This window comes from Onychostoma macrolepis, chromosome 08 (assembly GCF_012432095.1).
Source record: "Onychostoma macrolepis isolate SWU-2019 chromosome 08, ASM1243209v1, whole genome shotgun sequence".
NCBI classification, from domain to species: Eukaryota; Metazoa; Chordata; class Actinopteri; order Cypriniformes; family Cyprinidae; genus Onychostoma; species Onychostoma macrolepis.
Window position 1 is genome coordinate 14,869,744 of NC_081162.1, and position 19,988 is coordinate 14,889,731.

The 19,988-nt window shown below is 37.0% G+C and overlaps 1 protein-coding gene across 2 annotated transcripts; it reads right to left on the minus strand.

Annotated features, from left to right (window-relative positions):
• Positions 1-1,594: 1,594 nt before the first annotated feature.
• mgll (monoglyceride lipase) lies at positions 1,595-19,602 on the minus strand. Of its 2 annotated transcripts, XM_058784206.1 has the most exons (8): positions 19,423-19,602; positions 17,958-18,102; positions 11,865-11,971; positions 10,872-11,008; positions 6,879-6,989; positions 6,194-6,283; positions 5,564-5,779; positions 1,595-3,978 (listed from the first exon to the last, which is right to left on the minus strand). In XM_058784206.1, the coding sequence occupies exons 2-8, from the start codon at positions 18,080-18,082 to the stop codon at positions 3,862-3,864; spliced, it is 903 nt and encodes a 300-aa protein (XP_058640189.1). In that variant the 5' UTR covers positions 18,083-18,102; positions 19,423-19,602; the 3' UTR covers positions 1,595-3,861. The 2 variants fall into 2 exon arrangements, with proteins under 2 accessions (XP_058640189.1, XP_058640188.1); XM_058784205.1 differs by lacking the exon at positions 19,423-19,602 and having other exon boundaries at positions 17,958-19,383.
• Positions 19,603-19,988: the final 386 nt, after the last annotated feature.

Consider the following 19,988-nt stretch of genomic DNA (forward strand, 5'->3'; position numbering starts at 1 on the left):
ATTAATTGATTAGGGTTGCTTTGAAAGCAAGCAAGGCCACTGTCGATTCCTGGAAAGGCTCCAAGGAACAAATGATCGCAGATGGACAACTCACAAAACACATTCACGCCAAAAGAGAAGGAGTTCCCTGTCAGTAAATATAGAGCAGTCGATCTATTCTCGGGTCTTCATTCAGGTCGCAGGTAAAGCCGTTGCCATGGCCACACAGAACCTACCTTTAAATCCTCCAGTCATTTTCCTCGAGGTACCCCTTGCGCCCCCTGCCGGGTAAAAAAACTTCATCTTGACATGAGGATTTACTCTCATCTTAAAGATATAGCTCATCCCAAAATGAGAATTGACATTTAATCACCAACATGTTGTTTCAAACCTTTATTTTCCCCCCTTTTTCTTCTCTGAAAAACAAAAGGAGACTTTAGTCTCAGTCACCATTCACTTTTATTGTATGGAGGAAAGGGTGCTAGCTTTTCTTGAAAAACGAACACTAGCTTTCTTTTTTTCTATTCTATCAACTTGTTTTCTTTAAAAAAAAAAAAAAAAACAAAAAACAACTGCGTAATCGAGACTTGTCATAGCACTTGCATGTTGTTGCTCTTTTGTTGGTTTTGATTGCTTTTATTGTCCTCATTTGTAAATCGCTTTGGATAAAAGCATCTGCTAAATGATTAAATGGAAATGGAAAGTGAATGGTGACTTTCCTTTTATCATATTTTTTAATCATAATACTCTTCATAACATGATTAAAGGAATATTAAGGAAATGTTAGGAAACAGTATTGTGTTAGGGCAGAGCTCAAGTTCACAGAAAAAGTGTATGTTGGTCATCCACAAAAATCTCACATTTTTTTTGCATGGTTATTTTTAGATGGTTAACCTATTGGTTATTCAATATTTTGTCAAATTTGGTCATGCTTTCAGGTATCAATAAACATTAAGGACTTTCACTGTTTGCATTTTTATTTATTTTTAATTATTATACATATGCTATACATATATGTATACATATAATTTGAGTGAATATGTCAGTTACCTCTAGGCCTCCCTGACAGTTTAAAGACTGACACTAAAAGCACAAGCCTGTTGCCTTGGAGAAACTGGGACAGAGGTGCACCAAGGGAAACATGCCCACTGGAATAATAGATGTTTGACTTCAGAGGACAGTTTTCTAGAACAAATCAGAGTGTAATTTAGTTTTCACTATCTGGTTACTAAAAAAGATCCTTATAATGAATTTTCACTGGAGACTATAAAAACTATTTTTCCAGGCGCAATTAATTTTGGCATTTATATCGAGACTAAACCACAAATCTCTGTCGCATTGGATAGGAGGGGTTTTTTACACGCTAGGGGATTTTTGCTGCTTAACTCATGACCATATGACCCAAGTCATGGCACAGGGGTGGGATCATATGTTAGTATCCATGAGACGTTAAAGGCACAAAATCACTCGCTGACTCACTCACTCACTCAAAATAAAATAAAAATGTAAAAAAATTATAATATTCAGATAAAAGGAATTTCTTTAGACAGTGGAGCAAAGCTAAAATCCATTGTGTTGGGATCAGTCTGAAGAATAAAAAATCCACAGAAACTACTTATCATTTAGCATTTCAAATTTATTATTTTACAGACTTTACAATTCAGAGACTATTAACTGGCCATACTGAGAATTATTTAAATCACATTATAGCTTTAATTTCTCTGTTTAATATATTACAGTATTTATGCAAGAATTCAGAACCCTTCTAATAGTAAATGTGCCATTTACTAGGACAGTGCAACAGTAGGAGAGGATTTTAGATGCCATATTAAAGGCAAGCAACTCAGATGGACAATTCTAATCCAAATGAATCATGCATTATTGCCCAATGTAAAGATAATGTCCTTGAGAATATTAGCCTCTCCTCCAATCACAGTGCTCCTAGTACTTCCACCTTAGGAAGATTTTATAACAGATTTTATATGTTACAGAAACAGTCAAAGAGTCACAGAGGATTATCAATTATAAAGATTCAGTTATTCTACAAATTCTCATAAGAAGTGTTACATACATTTCATGTACAAGTGATCCATTTCAAACGATTGAGAGACAATATACTTAATAAAATGCTTTACGTGTGAAACAAACATCCAAACTATAGTTTCTCTTTACATAATCTCTTAACAAACATGCACACTATTCACAATCTTGTGCTGGACATTTCATTTCTGCTCACACCACAGATAGCAGTATTATTACTAATTGATCTAAATCAATCAATCAATCAAAAAAAAAAAAAAAAAAAATTTAAGCTAGAGAAAGTTTTTGCTTGTTGCTTCCATTAAAAATGTGACACATTCAATAAAACCTTCATTGATCTACATTCATTGATAAAATGCCTTTGAGGATTACAGATGAATCTCTGCAACAAAACCTTCCTTTGTCTGAATCAAAACAGTCGCGTTAAATGTTAAGCTGGTGTGAACGACTGACCTTTTACAATTTCATGTTGTTTTAGAGCTACAAACCCCATGCGCACCCTGAGGTCTACAACGAGGCCAAAAGCTAATGTGAACATCTTATCATTTCAACAGTAACATATTTATTAATAATAAAGTAGTCAAAGTAATGAAAATGCTTGTAAAAATAAAGGAATAACATATTACAATTCCAAAGCCCATAAGAAAGAATCAGCTGTAAATAGGTTTCATATTAAGTAAATCCAGCTGCAGAACAGCTACTTCCCCACTTACTCCAAGGAATGGAACAGTCTGAGGTGTTTGAAACAGTCAAACCACAAAAAGAAATTTAGAACTGACAAAAAAAACAACCTTTCCAATTCTCCTTATTGTGGGTATATATAGTTCATATATCAGAATCTGTGGGATCTCCTGCATAGATGTGTATGTAGAGATCATCTAATTGATCTCTTCGAGTGCAATGTAACATTTGCCCAGCAGACATTTTGCTCTCTGAATGTCTCAAAGCATTACCATATTCTCATTCTGTAGGTTCAGTTTGTTTTTCTGCCAAGCCATATGCAATATAAGGTTGAGTTGCCTTGGTAACTGTGCTCACAGCAGAATGCAGTACTGCTGTTGTCCAGCAGAGGCAGCACTGCATCTCTTATGAGCAGTGGACATCACAAGGCAAAATTGCAGCTGTGTTCTATTACTGTGGCAAAACAAAAGAGAGCTCAGCACTGAGGGCAACCGGGTGCATTATATTCCTCATGATGATTGCTCTGGAAATGCACAAGCCATGCCCTGCAGTGCTGATGCCTTTGAAGTTTAACAGGGAATATAAACTCCCACAGAACCCTTACTGGCCATATTAAAGCTTAATTGGGTCTCTAGGTCAAAGGTCATTTACTAATGACCTCTTATTACCCATAGATATGCAAATGTAGACGCCACATTCGACCATTTAAAGCACGTAGACGCCTCCGCCATCTTGGAACAGTGAAGTTTCAAGATGCCACAACATTGAGCAGCCTCTGGATATAAAAATCGCCAAAATTTTAATTCCTAGAGAAATTGGATAAACTTTCAAAGGTAAGAATGTGTCGGCTTTGTCTTGTTGTATTGTGTTAGTTTAGCAAAACCATCTGTCCTGAAGTCTCTTGCAGATACAGATATTCATATATGCGTATAACTACTGTTGCAGACATACGGGCTTATGAATATGGCGGATGGCTTGTGTATAGTGGCCCTAGAAACAGCCACTACTAGTGCATCTACCTAGACACATCTATGTTTTTACCTAGGTAGATTAGAATGAGAGTAGTTTTGTTGGCATGTAGTCAGACATCTCTTTGTCAGTAGAGATGAAAGATTCAGTTGAGGGAGGGGCTTAGGCGAGTGTGCATGCAGTGATTGATAGCTAAGACCCATGAGGGCTGGGGAGTCTCTCCAGGATCCAGGTGCTCACCTCATTTAAGACAGACTTAATTGTTTCAGGTAAGTCATGATGTAGGGCATGGTAGGCTTCTTCATATACCTGTTGGTCACAAAAACACATAGAGATCTGTGGGTTAGGAACAGTGTTGGGCTAGTTACTCAAAGAATGTAATATATTACTCATTACTAGTTACTCCTTTCAAAGGTAATATTGTTACTTTACTTATTACTTTCTGGCAACAGTAATTAGTTACACTACTAGTTACATTTCTTTTTCTTCACACCCCACAGAAGTTGTAACTGAGTATCTTCCAGATAAAATTCTTCTACAATATTACTAACAACATATTTCTGCCTCATCATTTGACCAAAATCCACATTGGATCACAGTCAGAAGTTATTACAAACACTCAATATTGATTGATAGTGGCATTCAAGTAGAAGTGTTGTATTAATCTCATTAATTGTCATGTGTAGCTTGAAGTAATTTTTCTGTTACCCATATGCGATTAAATTTCGTTATGTATTTTATCAAATCACATGAGTTTGTAAGAAACTGTTTAATTTTCAAAAAATATTTAAATTATATTATATTAATATAATGTACCACATGCCGATAATGCAATATTTATATCTGCTTTTCCATATTCCAAGCTTGCCTGCTGCACTGGGGACATCACATGCATGTGCGAGTCATGAAAAATATGAAAATAAATCTAGGAATTATTTGATTTAGATTTTAAATCAGCGGGGTTGAGGCATCAAAAGTAACTAAGTAACTAAGCTGTTTTATGGAAAGTAACTGTAATATTATTACTGAAATATTATTAGTAATTAGTTACACTACTAGTTACTGCAAAAAGTAATATTATTACAGTAACTAATTACTAGTAACTAGTTACTGCCCAACACCGGTTAGGAAGGCATAAACTGTACAAAATTATTGTAATTTTAACTGTAAAAATACCACAGTAAGTAACAGTAAATAGGTTTCCTTATATATACAAGGGAAAATGGTAACATAGATGTAACCTTACATTTCATGTAATTTTACAGTAAATGCTAATAAATATATGTTAAAGGTACAAAACACATTTTAGTAGCTGCATGGCTATTTTTTGTATTTTATGGTTTTAAACTGCAGCTTGTTCCATAAATATGTTTACATTTTTACTGTATTTTTACAGAATTATTCCAGTAACCACAGCTGTGGTTTTTCCTGTAAAACATTTTTTACAGTGTGTGCATGAATATTGGTGGAGGTCTATGATATGTGTTTTTATACAGAGTACTGCATGAATGTGCATCTGGATCAGGTTATCCTGTGATATCCAAAACATCTACTGGCACAACAACAGCTCAGATCATATTCAGTCAAACCTCGAGTTCTGCTGTTTTAAGGCATAACTCACCCCAAAATAAAAATTCTGTCATCATTTACTCACCCTCATGTTTTTCCAAACCTGTATGACTAAATGCTTCAACAATTTTTCTTAATATACTGAAAGTCAACAGGGTCCAAAACAACTTTGGACCCCAATGACTTCTATTGCATGAACCTGAAAAAAAACTGAAACATTTTTTTTTTAAATATACTCTTTTGTGTTCCACAAAGGATGAGAAAATTATGACAGAATGTTTATTTTTGCATTTTTTTGGTCCATGTTTATGCACGTTTGATTCACCTTCAGGTATTTATCAGTGCTCTTGGCCTCACTGTACATTAGATGAGCGCCTTTGATGTCACAAAGCTTGTCGGCATCGCCATGGAGAATAAAGAAGGGCCATGTGATATTGGGTAATTCTCTCTGAATACGAGTTGCTGCTTCCATCAGCTGCATTCCGAATGAGACGCGCAGCCCTCCATGATAATTTAGCTCATCTGTGTCATATGCCTCCACCTAACAGACAAGTGGAGATTATATAGGATTATAAACATGATCCTAATATAACAGTAACTCTTTGCTTAAGACTACACTCAGTAAACAGAGTAAAATAAACCTGAGGATTTGAACAATTACAATGAAATCTATTTGACTGTATGACGTTTATGTTGTGTATTATGGCTGAATAAATGGAACCAGCTGTTTCTGTGGATGTAACAGTATTCCAGACCCAAGCTATGAAGAAAATTACATTCATATGTTATCACTATGTATATGCTTCAGTCTGAAAGAGCAGGTTTACTGTATAAATACGGTTTTAACAGCAAACATTATAAACAACCCTGCCAGATTGTTTACTTAGCCCAACTGTCAGTGTGAAATTTACGCACATATACATCTACAGAAGACCTCTGACATAGATTCCTGTACCTGTTTGGGATCCCGTGAGACCCATTTTGACTCAATCGAACCAAGAGAGAGTTTGGGAGTCAAGCGGTTTAGAATTTTTGCCATGAAAACCTGCAAAGAATCCAAAAATCCAGAGAACTGAACATTTCTGTCACACCAAATACTGAATTACAGAATTTACATATTTTAAAATTTACATATTAAACAGATAACAAAAATTAAAATGTTCACATATTATTGAGTAAACAGGCAATGGCCCTGGACTTGCTTTAGATAAATTACTGATCCAAAAACAGCATTATCTATTATTTTAAAAAAATCAAAATAATTCACAAAAATCTGTGTGTTTGAAATGATTAAACAACAGGTACTCGAAAAACTTCCAAATGAACACAAAGGCTATTTGGATACTTTCTGGTTGTTAAATTCAGTTGGAACATGTTCATAGTTGACATATGATGAGAGGCAGAGATTGACTGAATAGAGAAATCACTTCTGCCTGCCACACAGCTGAGAGCTCTACTGCTGTTATTTGACAGCTGACATTTGAAAGCTATTGTTATTTGATTGCATTTAACAGTCTGACTGCAGGGGGCAGCAGATCTAATTTACAGCCTCATGTTTCTGTTGCGGTGGGTATTAAATGCAAACAATTGGAGAGAAAGAAGAATTGACTGTCACTATAGCGTGTTCATTGGCTTTTTACCTTGAAGGGTGTAGCAGATTCAGCGTTCATTTGAACCATGGGGCTTATGAGAACAACACCTGCAAAATCCTGCGGTCTCTCACAGGTGGTCAGAATGGAAATGGCCCCTCCCTGCAGTAAAACAAACAGACCCAATCATGTTATTGAAAACAGCAATAGTAGTTTAGTTGTAGAGTACTTAGTAATTCCTCGCATATGCAGTGCCCTCCAAAAGTATTGGAACAGTAAAGACAAAATTGTTCTGTTGGCTGTGGATTCAAGACATTTGCAAATATGAATAAAAGATGAATATGAGACAAAACTACAGAATATCACATTTTATTATTAGCCGTTTCAACACATATATGTTTTACCAAATAAAAAGAACAGCACTTTTAGAGTTCATCCCACTCATTGATGTGAGCATAAGTATTGGGACAGTTGAACATAAGGCAGATATAAAAGATTAAAAGCTATTATTTAGTTGTAGATCCCTTGCGCACAATCACAGCAGTGAGTCTGTGACCCATAGACATCACCAGACTCTTGGTCTCATCCTTTGAAATGCTTTTCCCAGTCTTTAATGCAGCCAATTCTAATTGTTGCTTGTTTTGGGGAGTTTCTGCCTTTACTCTCCTCTTCAGCTGGTGAAATTCATGTTCAATCGGATTTAAATCTGGAGATTTACTTGGGCAATCTAAGACTTATAAATTCCTTGACTGAACTGGCAGGATGTTTTGGGTCATTGTCCTGATGCAATATGAAGCACTTCCCAATGAATCTGGTGGCATTTTCTTGAATATTGGTAGGCAAGATGGTTTTGTACCCTTCCAAATTCATTCTGCTACTGTCATCATACATTAAGTCATCAGTAAAGTTGAGAGGGCCTGTTCCAGAGGCAGCCATGCATGCCCATGCCACGACACCACCTCCACCATGCTTTACAGATGAGGCTGTATGCTTGGGATCATTACAGTTCCGTTTTTTTCTCCACATTTTGCTTTCCCATCACTTAGATAAAGGTTCATCTTTGTCTCATCGGTCCATAAACACAGTTCCAAAACTCTTCTGGCTCACCTTTGTGCTTTTTTGCAAACTGTAATCTTGCCTTTCTATTTTTGGAGCTGGTCAGAGGTTTGTATCTTGCTGTGTAGCATCTGTAATTCTGTGTCAAAGTCTCCTGAGGACAGTAAATTGTCAGAGCATCACCCCAGCTTTCTGGAAGTTGTTGGTGATTTTACAGACACATCTTTTACGGTTCATTTTCACAGCTTTTATGATTTGTCTGTCATCAACTACTGTTGTTTTCTCAGCCGATCAGGTCATTGTTGGTTGCTGGTGTCGCTGGTGGTTTCCAAAGTCTTCATTTCTCCATGACCTTTGTTTTTGCTATAGCTCTAATTGATTTCCTCTTATCTTTTAGCATCCAAATTGCTTGCTTTTCTCTCAGAGTCAGCTCCCTCGTCTTCATCCTGGTTTGTGTGTGTCATCATCAAATGCAAGATTCAGAATGCAGAAGTAATGGATATAACTGATACGACACATTCCCTGCTTTTAATATCTGAAGAATTAATGCAACAGGACACAGCTGATCACTTAGAAAGACCTGCGAGGCAACTGTTCCAATACTTATGCTCACATCAGATAGGGGGATGAAACTCTAAAAGTGCTGAACTTCTTAGCTGGTAAAACATCTATGTGTTGAATCACCCAATAATAAAATGTGACATTCTATAGTTTCGTCTCATATTCATCTTTTAATCATATTTGTAAATGTCTTGACTCCACAGCCAACAGAGCAATTTTTTCTTTACTGTTCCAATACTTTTGGAGGGCACTGTACATTTATATTCCAATTAATAATTTCCATTACTGGTTATTTTCTTTTAACACAAGGGTTTTCAAACTAGGGTCAAAGAATATATTTTATGATATTATAGTTTAATTCTGCTTTGTAAAAAACAAATCATTAATTATTAGATTCATTTATTTTATATTTTATTTTATTTTGTAAACAGCATGTTGTTTTATAATACCATGCTTAATTTTGGGGTTTTGTATACTTTAAAGTATATAGCTGCCTTTGTATTTAGGAAGGGCGTCCAATGCAAACTGAACACCATATTTTGCGGTCCATGGTATCAGAAAGTTTAAAAACCCTGTATTAATATTCTATTGGTTATACACTGAATGAATAATACATACTCTTAATTCGACAATAAACATGTTCCATCCTCACATGGGTAAATCTAAGTGAGAAGCCCCTAATTTGTAATTTTCTGATGCTCTGCTCCTCTGCTTTCTTCATCTTGTTTCTATTATGATCCTATCTATGAATATGCATGAGTAGAGGCCAGGATTCAAAAGAGGTGGAGAGATTAAAGAATAGTTCCCACCACATTTCTAAGAGACTCCTATAATGGGCCGTTTTAAGTTACGCACTCACACACAAACACTTTAAGTCTAGACATACAAACCCAAATACACACTCAGTTTAGACACACTACAAATGCACACTAACACTAAAAGCTTCATCAAGAAAATAGGTGGTTTGCTTTGATTTGATTATATAAGGTAATTGCTTTTAATTTGGAATTTTTGCATCCTTGGGAGTAACTGGGAGTAAAGTTTCAAACACACACACAGATAATTACACTCACAAAAGCTTGCATCTGTACATGCCCTTCCTTTACACACACACACACACACACACACGCACACGCACACACGCACACACGCACACACGCACACACGCACACACACACACACACACACACACACAGTATTATATGACACTGATCATTTTCATCTGTAAACATGTGATAGGAAAGCAAATGTTTATTCAGCCAGTAGCTTCAGTTCCTCAGGTCTCAGGAAGTGAAAAGTACAAGGACACATAGTCCCACGACTGGAGGTACCAAGACACACCTAATTGCACATTTCTTTTCAGGAAGCATGTATAAAATCATTTCATTTTCCATATTTCTTATTAAAGACTGTGGTTATATAAGGACCAAACAGCCTGGTATTACATAAGATACTAGATTAGAGAGTAAATGAGGGGGAAAACTAAATTAAAGTTGAGGAAGAGGAAAAGGAAGAGAGAAGGAGAGCAGCAGAAACACGATTTATTATTTTAAGTTAGAATCTGCACTGAAGGAACAGGAGAGTGGTGCATTATGGGTACTAACTTTAGATGAAGGATTTCTTTAACAGGACACTTATGCAGTGGGATATTTATACCATATAACTATCCCACAAATATTATGATTTTGTGATGGTGATGTTCCACAGAAATACAGTGCAGATATGTACATCCAGAAACATTTCTAGTCTATAGGGCTCATGAAGTTTCTTGAGTACGCAGCTGGTCTGCTTTATTAATAGGAACTGTTGAGCAAAAACAAAAGTAAAGAGCTTCCAGCTGGATTTTTTGTTCACATTCAGTCATGCACAGTTTGGGTTTAACACATACTGAACATGGGAAATGCAACAAAGCAAAAGCAAACGTTCTTCCTGTGGCCTCCACCCCATGAGTCACAGACAGTTCAAAATAGTTTACTTTATCTTTTTCAACAGTTGTAGTTGGCTTTGAATAGGTTTTAAACAGAGAGTTAAATGTTAGCATAGAAATTTCCCCTCCAAATTATTTACATCTTTTTTGTGACATGTCTGCTTCTCAGAAAGGATTGCCAAAATTGGAGCTGCATGAAAGCATGAATACGATACAATACAAATCAATATGTAAAATAAAATATTAAAATGCTCCAATAACATGTCTAACTATATGCAAAAAGTTCATGCTGGCTAGGGAAACACAAGTGCGGTCTACTCTCTTTCTCTTACGTTAATATATATTCACTCTCACTCACAACCATAGCTTTGACAATGAAAATGTAGAATTATTTGTCTACAACGATAACAATACTATAAAGTTTTAATAATCATTTTAATTCTATGAGAATAGTGGAGGCCACACCATAACTTTCAGAACGGTTTCAAAATATGTCTTACCATTGAGTGTCCAATGATGAAGACTGGCAGCTTGGGGTACCGGCCCTTCATGATGTCAATGTGCTGGAGGACGTCTCTGATGTAAATCTGGAAGTTTTTGATATCCATTCTTTCACCTTCACTCACGCCATGACCAACTGAGACAGTAAGAGAAAGAGAATTAAGCATGTAATATATGTTTCCATTCGCCCGTGTCTTTGTATATCAGCTCTCCTTTGAAACACGAGATAAAAGAGGGCTGTCACTCACAGCGCAATGCTAATGGCTCACAAAGAGCAGCTCAGGAAATTTTGGCATATAACTGACATTTAGTCAAGCAAATTAACATAATATGAATAATGGAACAACAGAATAGAATAGAATAGAATAGAATAGAATAGAATAGAATAGAATAGAATAGAATAGAAATTCCAAAAAGCATGTGGTATACAGACATACTGAGACGTGAGACTGCATGTTAGAGGAGGAGAGAGACAGAAAGAGAGTAAGAAATAAACAGAGAGAGGCTGACTGTAATGGTTTCTGTTTGTTGTATTTCAATAGAACCAATTACTCACACTGAGACACCAGACAGTCAAATCACACACTCACACAACCCCAACTGCTCATCACAAGGTGGCTTGCTGTCTCTCTGTGTGAATCATTAGTTACCATGGCACTGCCACAAAACGGCTTTAACATTCTGTACACATAGCACCTGCTATTTTTTGTATTCTATACTTGTTTCATGTCATTTCTGTAATTTCTCAACTCGATCCCCCACTCTAAACCCAGGACGTCCATGCCCACAACATCTGTTGTAAATGACAGGAAAACTGGGTGGATGAATTACAAGGAATCAAATGTGGGCGTAAAATAGATTTTTTACCCTACACTGACAGTCTCATAAAGAGCACGCCCTCCTACACCACCCAAAACACTGCTGCACTGTTGCTAACCAACAAATCTGTGTGTTGGGGATTTTAGCCGTTTGATTAGGAGTCTGCCACTCACCGTGATCGTGGGCGAACACCAGAATGTCATGCTGGGTCAGGCTACGAGCAATGTCAGCATATCCCCCACAGTGCTCTCCTGCTCCATGGGCAACAAACACCAGAGCCCTGATGGAGGAAAACACACATTATTGATTTGGGAAGGGAATTCTAAAGAATTTAACAAAGCTGGTTCTGATTCCTTTTAACAATTGCAATTCATTAACTGTTTCATAACATTTGTTATTACTTGTAAAGAAATCATTTCAATAATACATACATTTACAACAATTTAGTTCTAAAAAAGTGTATTTACAGACTTTTCAAAGTCTTTTTGACATAAATGGAATCCAATAATTGACCTATTAAACAACAATACTAAACAAACCAACAAGTGGTAACATATTTTATTAATTTATTGTTCTAAACTACTACTGACAAAACGTTGCTAAAAATGTACATCCTTAACTACATGTTGTCATATGAACATCCGGTCGGTAACAACATAAGCATCACAATAAGTTCTATGAGTTTCAGTTTTCACTTGACTATCTTGGTTTCCCTGAATGTTTCTGATACACTAAAAAAAAACTAAAGAAACTTAGACTTATTCTGGTAACACTTTAGAATAGGGACCAATTCTCACTGTTAACTAGTTGCTTATTAGCGTGCCTATTATTAACATATTGTCTATTTATTAATACTTATTGTCACGGTGCAGACAGCAGGGAAGAATGAGGAGACGAGGATAACTCAAATAACAGTCTTTAATGAATCCAGACAAGGCAGGGCAAGGTTAACACAGACAGGAACACCGGGGAATAACAAGTAGACCAGACGAAAACTAACTAAACAGGCATGAACTAAATACACATGACAATTATTGATAATGACTAAACCACAGCTGGACAAGACTTAACTAATGATCACACTTAAGGACAGGAACATGACCAAATAAGGAAACAAGAGGCGGGAACACATGACACACACAACAGAGGACTGACACTTATAAAGCACATATTCTGCATGACCATATTTTACATCTCTAATCCTACCCAATGCCTAAACTTAACAACTATCTTACTAACTATTAATAAGCAGCAAATTAGGATTTTACTGAGGCAAAAGTCATAGTTAATGGTTTATTAATAGCAAGCACCGGACCTTAAAGTGTGACTCTTATTCCTTCTGTAATTGGTCTAAAGGTATCAGGCTAATCAGGTATCTGTATGCTATGCTTGTACATAAGCTGACTAAAACAGACAATGATGGTCATTGTAATGTAGTTTAAATGACATATTATAATGTGATGTGGTAGGAATTGTAATCGGGCACTAAAGAGAGTACCCATTAAAAGTTCTTTGAGCCAATGGGATTGCCTGAAGTCCTAATAGGGGACCTGATTTCTCATGACAACTAGTGCAGGAAACTTGGTCAAAAGGTTTTCAGTATGCATTGGAAACTGCACGTGCGATAAACGTTAACAGAAGCTAAAGTCATTTGGTTCTGGTATATTTATATCGGTATTATTCAGAACCATTTCTCAGTTTCCCAACACATGAGAAATACAGACACATCCTACTAACAGTCTCCCACCAGAATAACAAGATATGCTCATTAGCAGCATACACACTAAAACCCAGAAGAAAAAAATAAGGCAGAAAGAGAGGAAGGAGAGAGGGAGCGAGAGAGAGAGAATGGGAATAGCTTTATTAGGTCCAAACTTGTGCAGATTTGCTATGACCTCAATGCAGCCTCTAATCAGTAACAAAAAGAGTCTTTGTAAATGTATAATAGACTCACATGGTCTCAGAGGACTGAGAGTGGGCATCTTTACTTCTATTTGGAGAGTCTGCTATTCTTTCTATCCATTCCTCTGTCATACTCAGAAATGTATTTACTAAAATAAAGCCTCTCAATCTCAATCTACGAGCTGATAACTTGGTGCAAGATTAAATGGAAGTGTTTGTGGTCATGATCATCCTTAGATCAAAACGCTTTTGTCCTTGAACCCTGGGAATGCAGTTTGCAAGGCAGACAGAGAGACTACTGTGTGTTCTGTGTGTGTGTGTGTGCGCGCGCGCACGTTTTTGGAATTCCAAAATAGATCTAAAGTAGTTAAACTACAAAGTAACAATCATCAAGGGCAGAGCAGAGATAAACAGACAAAGAAATGTTGTGCGCCTGTACAATTTTGGCTATACTTGTGAGGGCCATATTTGTGTGTAATTTGGCACTGCTCTAACAGCTGTATAAATATCCATGTTTGGTAGAGGAATTCTTCTCCAAATGCCATTAGACAGAATAGAATGGACCCAATTTGTCGGACTGTGTATGAGTGTTTCAATTCACTTTGCATGGGTTCAATGCCATAAATGATAAAAGAGGGCTGTCACTCACAGCGCAATGCTAATGGCTCACAAAGAAGAGCTCAGGAAATTTCGGCATATAACTGACATGACATTTAGTCAAGCAAATTAACATAATATGAATAAAGGAACAACAGATTATAATAGAAATTCCAAAAAGCATGTGGTATACAGACATACTGAGACGTGAGACTGCATGTTAGAGGAGGAGAGAAACAGAAAGAGAGTAAGAAATAAACAGAGAGGCTGACTGTAATGGTTTCTGTTTGTTGTATATCAATTGAACCAATTACACACACTGAGACACCAGACAGTCAAATCACACACTCACACAACCCCAATTGCTCATCACAAGGTGGCTTGCTGTCTCTCTGTGTGAATCATTAGTTACCATGGCACTGCCATGACCCAATTTGTTGGACTGTGTATGAGTGTGTTTCAGTTCACTTTGCATGGGTTCAATGCCCAGCTTATCTATTGAGCGATCTGTCAATCATTACTGGGGTCATACAATGGGCTACTGTGGTCTTTTCAACTTTCACCCACTTCCTGTTTCTCTGGCTGCATCTGGTGGCATCAGCACTGGACATGTCCATGTAAGCGACTGTACAGGGACATTGTGAGATGATGTCTGGGCTGTAAGCAGAGTAGTTCTGTTAAATGTTAAACCAAGCAGTGAAGTGGTGAACTCAGTGTAAACCGTTTGCCACTTAAGCTGCTCACGTCTGTCATAACAGTTCAGTTAAGTGGAAGCTCAACTTCCAACAGACCACCTTACTACATTCATGTTTACTTTCAAAGGTTGGTTTGGTGTAGATGCGAGTGAGTGCTAGGAGGTTCACAACCAATTTGAGAGGAAAAAAGATTTTACAAAATGTACTAACATACATTTTCGATTTTTTGTACAATCACATTTACCAAATTTGCTTGCATTACTATTTCAGTCTGCTTTTTAAAAGACTGAAATTTTGAAGATTAATTGTATTATATTGACAGTAAGAAAAAATTCTGAATCTAGTTTTAAGTCAGAAAACCATCTCAGAACCACTGTTAACATAAAAAAAATATTATCTATATTACATTGCTTTTACAATGGTAATATTACATTTAGTACAATGGCAAGAAAAAAAACTATGGTTTTTACTTTTTTGTAACTATTGTTTCATTTTTTTGTATTATGATATCACATGTATTAGTAATAATACTTTTGGATTATTTCATATATTCAGCTTTTTATACATAAAATATATAGATGCCATTGTATTTTAGGAAGAAAAAGATCATATTTGGGGGCATCAAGAAGTTTTAAAACCCCAGATTTAGCCTACAGTATATAAAATGTCTACACTAAACGTGTAAAAGGGTGGGATTGGAAATTGGGTTATTTGGCCTCATTCAGATGATGTTACATAATACAAAAAAGCATACATATTGGATCAGTTTATTGTAGCATGATGCAAAGCATTCAGTAATTTCCATGTTCTACCGCCCTAAGCTGAGATGTTTCTAAACAGCTAGTAAACAGACATAGAACCTTCAAGCGATCAAACACAGGCTAAATATTTCACCATAAACAGAAGTGCAGCAGAGGGGATCCTGGTAGCATTCCTTCAGATGTCTGATATAAACATGTCTAATGCCTGCATTAGCTTCACATTAGCTGCTCTGAATCTTTCTCATTCAGTCACTTGGGAAAAGCTACATCTTCCAAATCCCAAAACAAAATATTTGTGGTTTTATCAAATTTCACTTAAGATCACATGGTTTTGTGGTTTATTAGTTTACTCTTATTATATATGCCAATAAACACATAGAGATACACACACACTCTTGTCATATACACTGTTGCTGACAAGCATTAGAGATCAAATTAGTCTGAGAGAGGGGAAGAGGTGGTAACTATGGTAACGGCATGCTCCCCTGGGCCGCACCACGGCCACTTCAGGGTGAATAGCTGATGGCAAAACAACAGCTCTGTAACAGTAGGCATAGAAAGCTTGACCTGTTTGACATAATCATGACACCCACACAAACACTGCCTATCTGAATGTGTGCAGTTCGGTATATCGAAGCATCTGAGAAACTCACATGCTCAAAAATATGACCTATTTTTATAATTACTCAGAAGAACCAAAGCAGATGACACTAGAAAAGTGTAGCAGATATGTACTGTTAGAGTGTGTGTGTCTATAAGTGGTCATAAAGGGGCCATGAGCAGGGGCTTTCGACTCATGGAAACCAAGACATTCCCCTTCAGCATAGAAACTGAGAGGGCCCCTTTCTCATTTACTATAACCAGATAAGTAATAACAAGATAGTGTTTATAAGAAACTGGATTTATATTACTTAAAAAACATTGAGAGTGAAAGCACTGCCTGTAAGATATAAATTCTCTATAAAGTAGACCTGTTATTATTAAGTCAGTTAATTTGCACGGCATGTGATGTCAACAGAGCGACACCCATTAGGAGCCGACCAGCTTTGCGTTAAAATAAAACAGCTTTTCTAGAAGATTGTTATGTCTGGAGTCTTCAATGTAATGTTGTTTCTCCAAAGTGTTGTTCATTTTTTCAGTGCTTCCAGCATAACATATCAGCAGTATATATTCTGTCCAGTGTTATTTATGAACAAAAACATGCATCCAAATATGCTATACAATAGGACGAAAAACAGTAGGCCTACATTAAAAGAGTATGTCACGAGTATGTCACAATTATTCTCAAAAAAAAGTAGGCAAAAAGTGCCTGGATGACCTACTATTTCCGAAAAGATCCCAAGATGGACACTTTACTATCATGAGGCCACAGGAGAGAAGTTAGCAGTGAAGCGATTTCAGATACAGCTTCAGCAGCTGGAGTTACACTCTTAAAAATAAAGGTTCTTCAAGCGATGCCATAGAAGAACCATTTTTGGTTCCACAAAGAATCATTCAGTCTTTCTTACCTTTTTATAATCTGAAGAACCTTCTTTCAAAGAACCTTTTGTGAAATAGAAAGGTTGTTCAGATGTTAAAGGTTCTTTATGGAACCATTTAGACAAAAACGTTCTTCTGTGACATCTTGAAGCACCTTTATTTTTAAGAGTGTAGCCTATCAGTTCGAATCCTTCATTGAATTCACTTAATCATCTACTCAATTACAAGACAAGTTATCATTACTTTCAGTGTTCGTCAAGTTTATTGTTCAAACAACTTAACTTCGAAACTTTACTCACATGTTCATATGACAACATAGTTAAAAATGCATTTGAAACAGCATTTTTAAATGATTTTTATTGTAATGAAACATTAAAACACTGGATTCTTTAGTGAGTTTATGTGTGACATATTTTTATTTAGCAGTACATTTATACATTCCTACTGCACCTTTAAATACAGGATTTTACAATAAACTGCTCTCGTCTATTTCCTCACTCACCACTTTAGACATCATGTGACGGGCCAGCAGTTTGCAAAAGTGATAAAAGAGAACCTCGCGGAAAACCGCAGATCAACCCACTGTTAACGTTTACTGCATGAACCTTCCCTGTTATAGCCTGTCGCGTTTTAAACAGTTTAAACCGTTGAGGTGCTGGAAAGTAAAGGACAAGCTCTTGAAAGTAGGCTAAAAATAATCTCCGTAAGGAAACAATCCGTAAACCCTTATCAGCCTCTCGTCCTGCTCTACCGGAGGCTGTAACGGGAGGATCTTTCACTTTATCCCAAGAGGCCTAACCAACTGTTTTGCATATGCATGTCTCACACTTACTTCGGAGGACTGTCGGGCTCCCAGTAACGGCAGAACAAGTGCAGTCCATCGGCGTTGACAATGTGCGGCAGGTCGGTGTAAGGGACACCTTGCGGTGACCGACGATTCCCCTCGGGTTCCGGCATGTCCCCGCCGAGGGCTGAGTCTGAAATAAACGGACGGAGCACTGTCAGAAGCTCGCTGCTGTACCAGTATGAAACAGCAGCGACTAACAGGCAGGTGGCTAGCATATGCATTCCGGGAATTTCATTCATCTGGTGCAGCGCACCGTACAGCGACCGGCAGAATGTTTTCAATGACAGTCGCTTACGTCAGGAGCACCGGAGCGATAACACGGACTGTCCTGACCCCTCAGCGGCATTTACACAAGCACGCGCGCGCTTTCAAATGGACCGACGATTCAAAGAGAGTCTTTTGTCATCGCATTGAGCAGTTTCCTGTCGACAGAAACAAAAATAGCGCGTGCACTGCGGGACTATTTGTGACTGACAGCATGCCAAGAGGGAGACCGTGAGAGAAGCTTCCAATGCATCGACCTGCCAATTAATTTCAGCCCAATCTATTTATTTGGGTCGATAGAGAATCGAGGCCAGCACAGACTGATTTATTTAGACTGTCACAGCCACAGTTAAGCGGTCCATTCTCTGAACCCGGAAAAAACACTGAATGACAGGACACACGTTTGTTTTCATGTATTACATAGGCTAGTTCTCGACCAATACTGTTTTTTGTTTTTACGACAGATACAGAGAATTATGTTTGCATAACCAATATGCAGAATTGATTATTAATTTTACACAATAATAACTAAAAATGATAACACTATAGCTAAAAGGATGTTAATTTTGAAAACTTTATGAATAATAATTAAATAGACTAATAAATAATAAAATTTACACAACGTCGTTTTGTCATCTAAATGGTCATTTTTTTAAATTTCACAGTCTGTTTGTTTTTCTAACTAGTAAGTTCAAAATTAAAGTCAACAGTCTATTAAAGATATTTAATAATGATTATTAATGGCATTTTATGCAACGAGAATGGTCTTTTTAAAATTTATTTTCATATTTACGTCTAACTTATTCTTCAAAATGCTATGCATTTTTCAGCAGACTGTCAGTATCCCTAAAAAAAAAATGTCATAAAACCGATTGTCCTCTATGATCGTTATGTCTAATTTTTAAGTGCCCAATTCTTTCTAGTTTTGATTATATTTGTATGCATAACAAAGATAAATGGTCATACCTTAAAGCTAGGAAAATTATTTAATGATATAAAACAAATCTGTTTTCTATCCCTAAAGTGTAATCACAGTTTAGGAATGTGAATTCCCGTGACTCGGTGCGCGTGTCTGGCTTAGATTATGTCTGTATTAAATAGTGCTTCGCAAAGGTGACTCCCCAATATACAAAATCATATTTACTACATAGCTATTAAACAACAATAAATCCAACCAACCACCTACCTGAACCTGCTACAGACTGAATACTGGAGACAGAAATCAAATCAAATTTTGGAGTCAGTGGTCCGGTATTGGAGCCGGTCGTTGACAGCGGCGCTCAGCCTGCTGCTGTTTATCGCAATGAGTTCAACTCTGATCCGCTCACACACAGATGCTGAGCGGCCGCCTGATGGGTGGAGAGAGAATGAAAGGGGAGCTGTGTGAGAAACCGCCAACACACACGAAACTCTCTCTCTCTCTCGCGGTTCTTTCGCATTCGTTTCAGCTGATTACACTCATTCATCTTAGCATGTCAACTGTCAGTAAGACAAAGAGCTAAGCATGTGACTAATGCTGTTCTATTGCATTACTTGAGTTGTTTTCTAGTCCTTGTGTGACATACAGGTGATGAAATATCTTTAACATAATATTTATTCACCTTTTATGCGGACAGTAAGTCAATTGCACACCACTTGTGCTTTTGTCACAGGATAACTATCATCTGTTCTGAAACAATATGCTGGTACAGTAGTTGGACAGGTTTAGATGATCCTTTCTTCCTGTTGGGATATGCTCGAATGACCAGTTTC

Coding starts and splice junctions, on each gene's coding strand:
- mgll (XM_058784205.1), bottom strand. CDS start 18,211: ATGAATGAAATTCCCGGAATGCATATGCTAGCCACCTGCCTGTTAGTC. Junction 11,972..17,957: donor GAGCCCGACAGTCCTCCGAA/GTAAGTGTGAGA, acceptor TTCCTCCATCAG/GGCTCTGGTGTTTGTTGCCC. Junction 11,009..11,864: donor GGTGTTCGCCCACGATCACG/GTGAGTGGCAGA, acceptor TTACTGTCTCAG/TTGGTCATGGCGTGAGTGAA.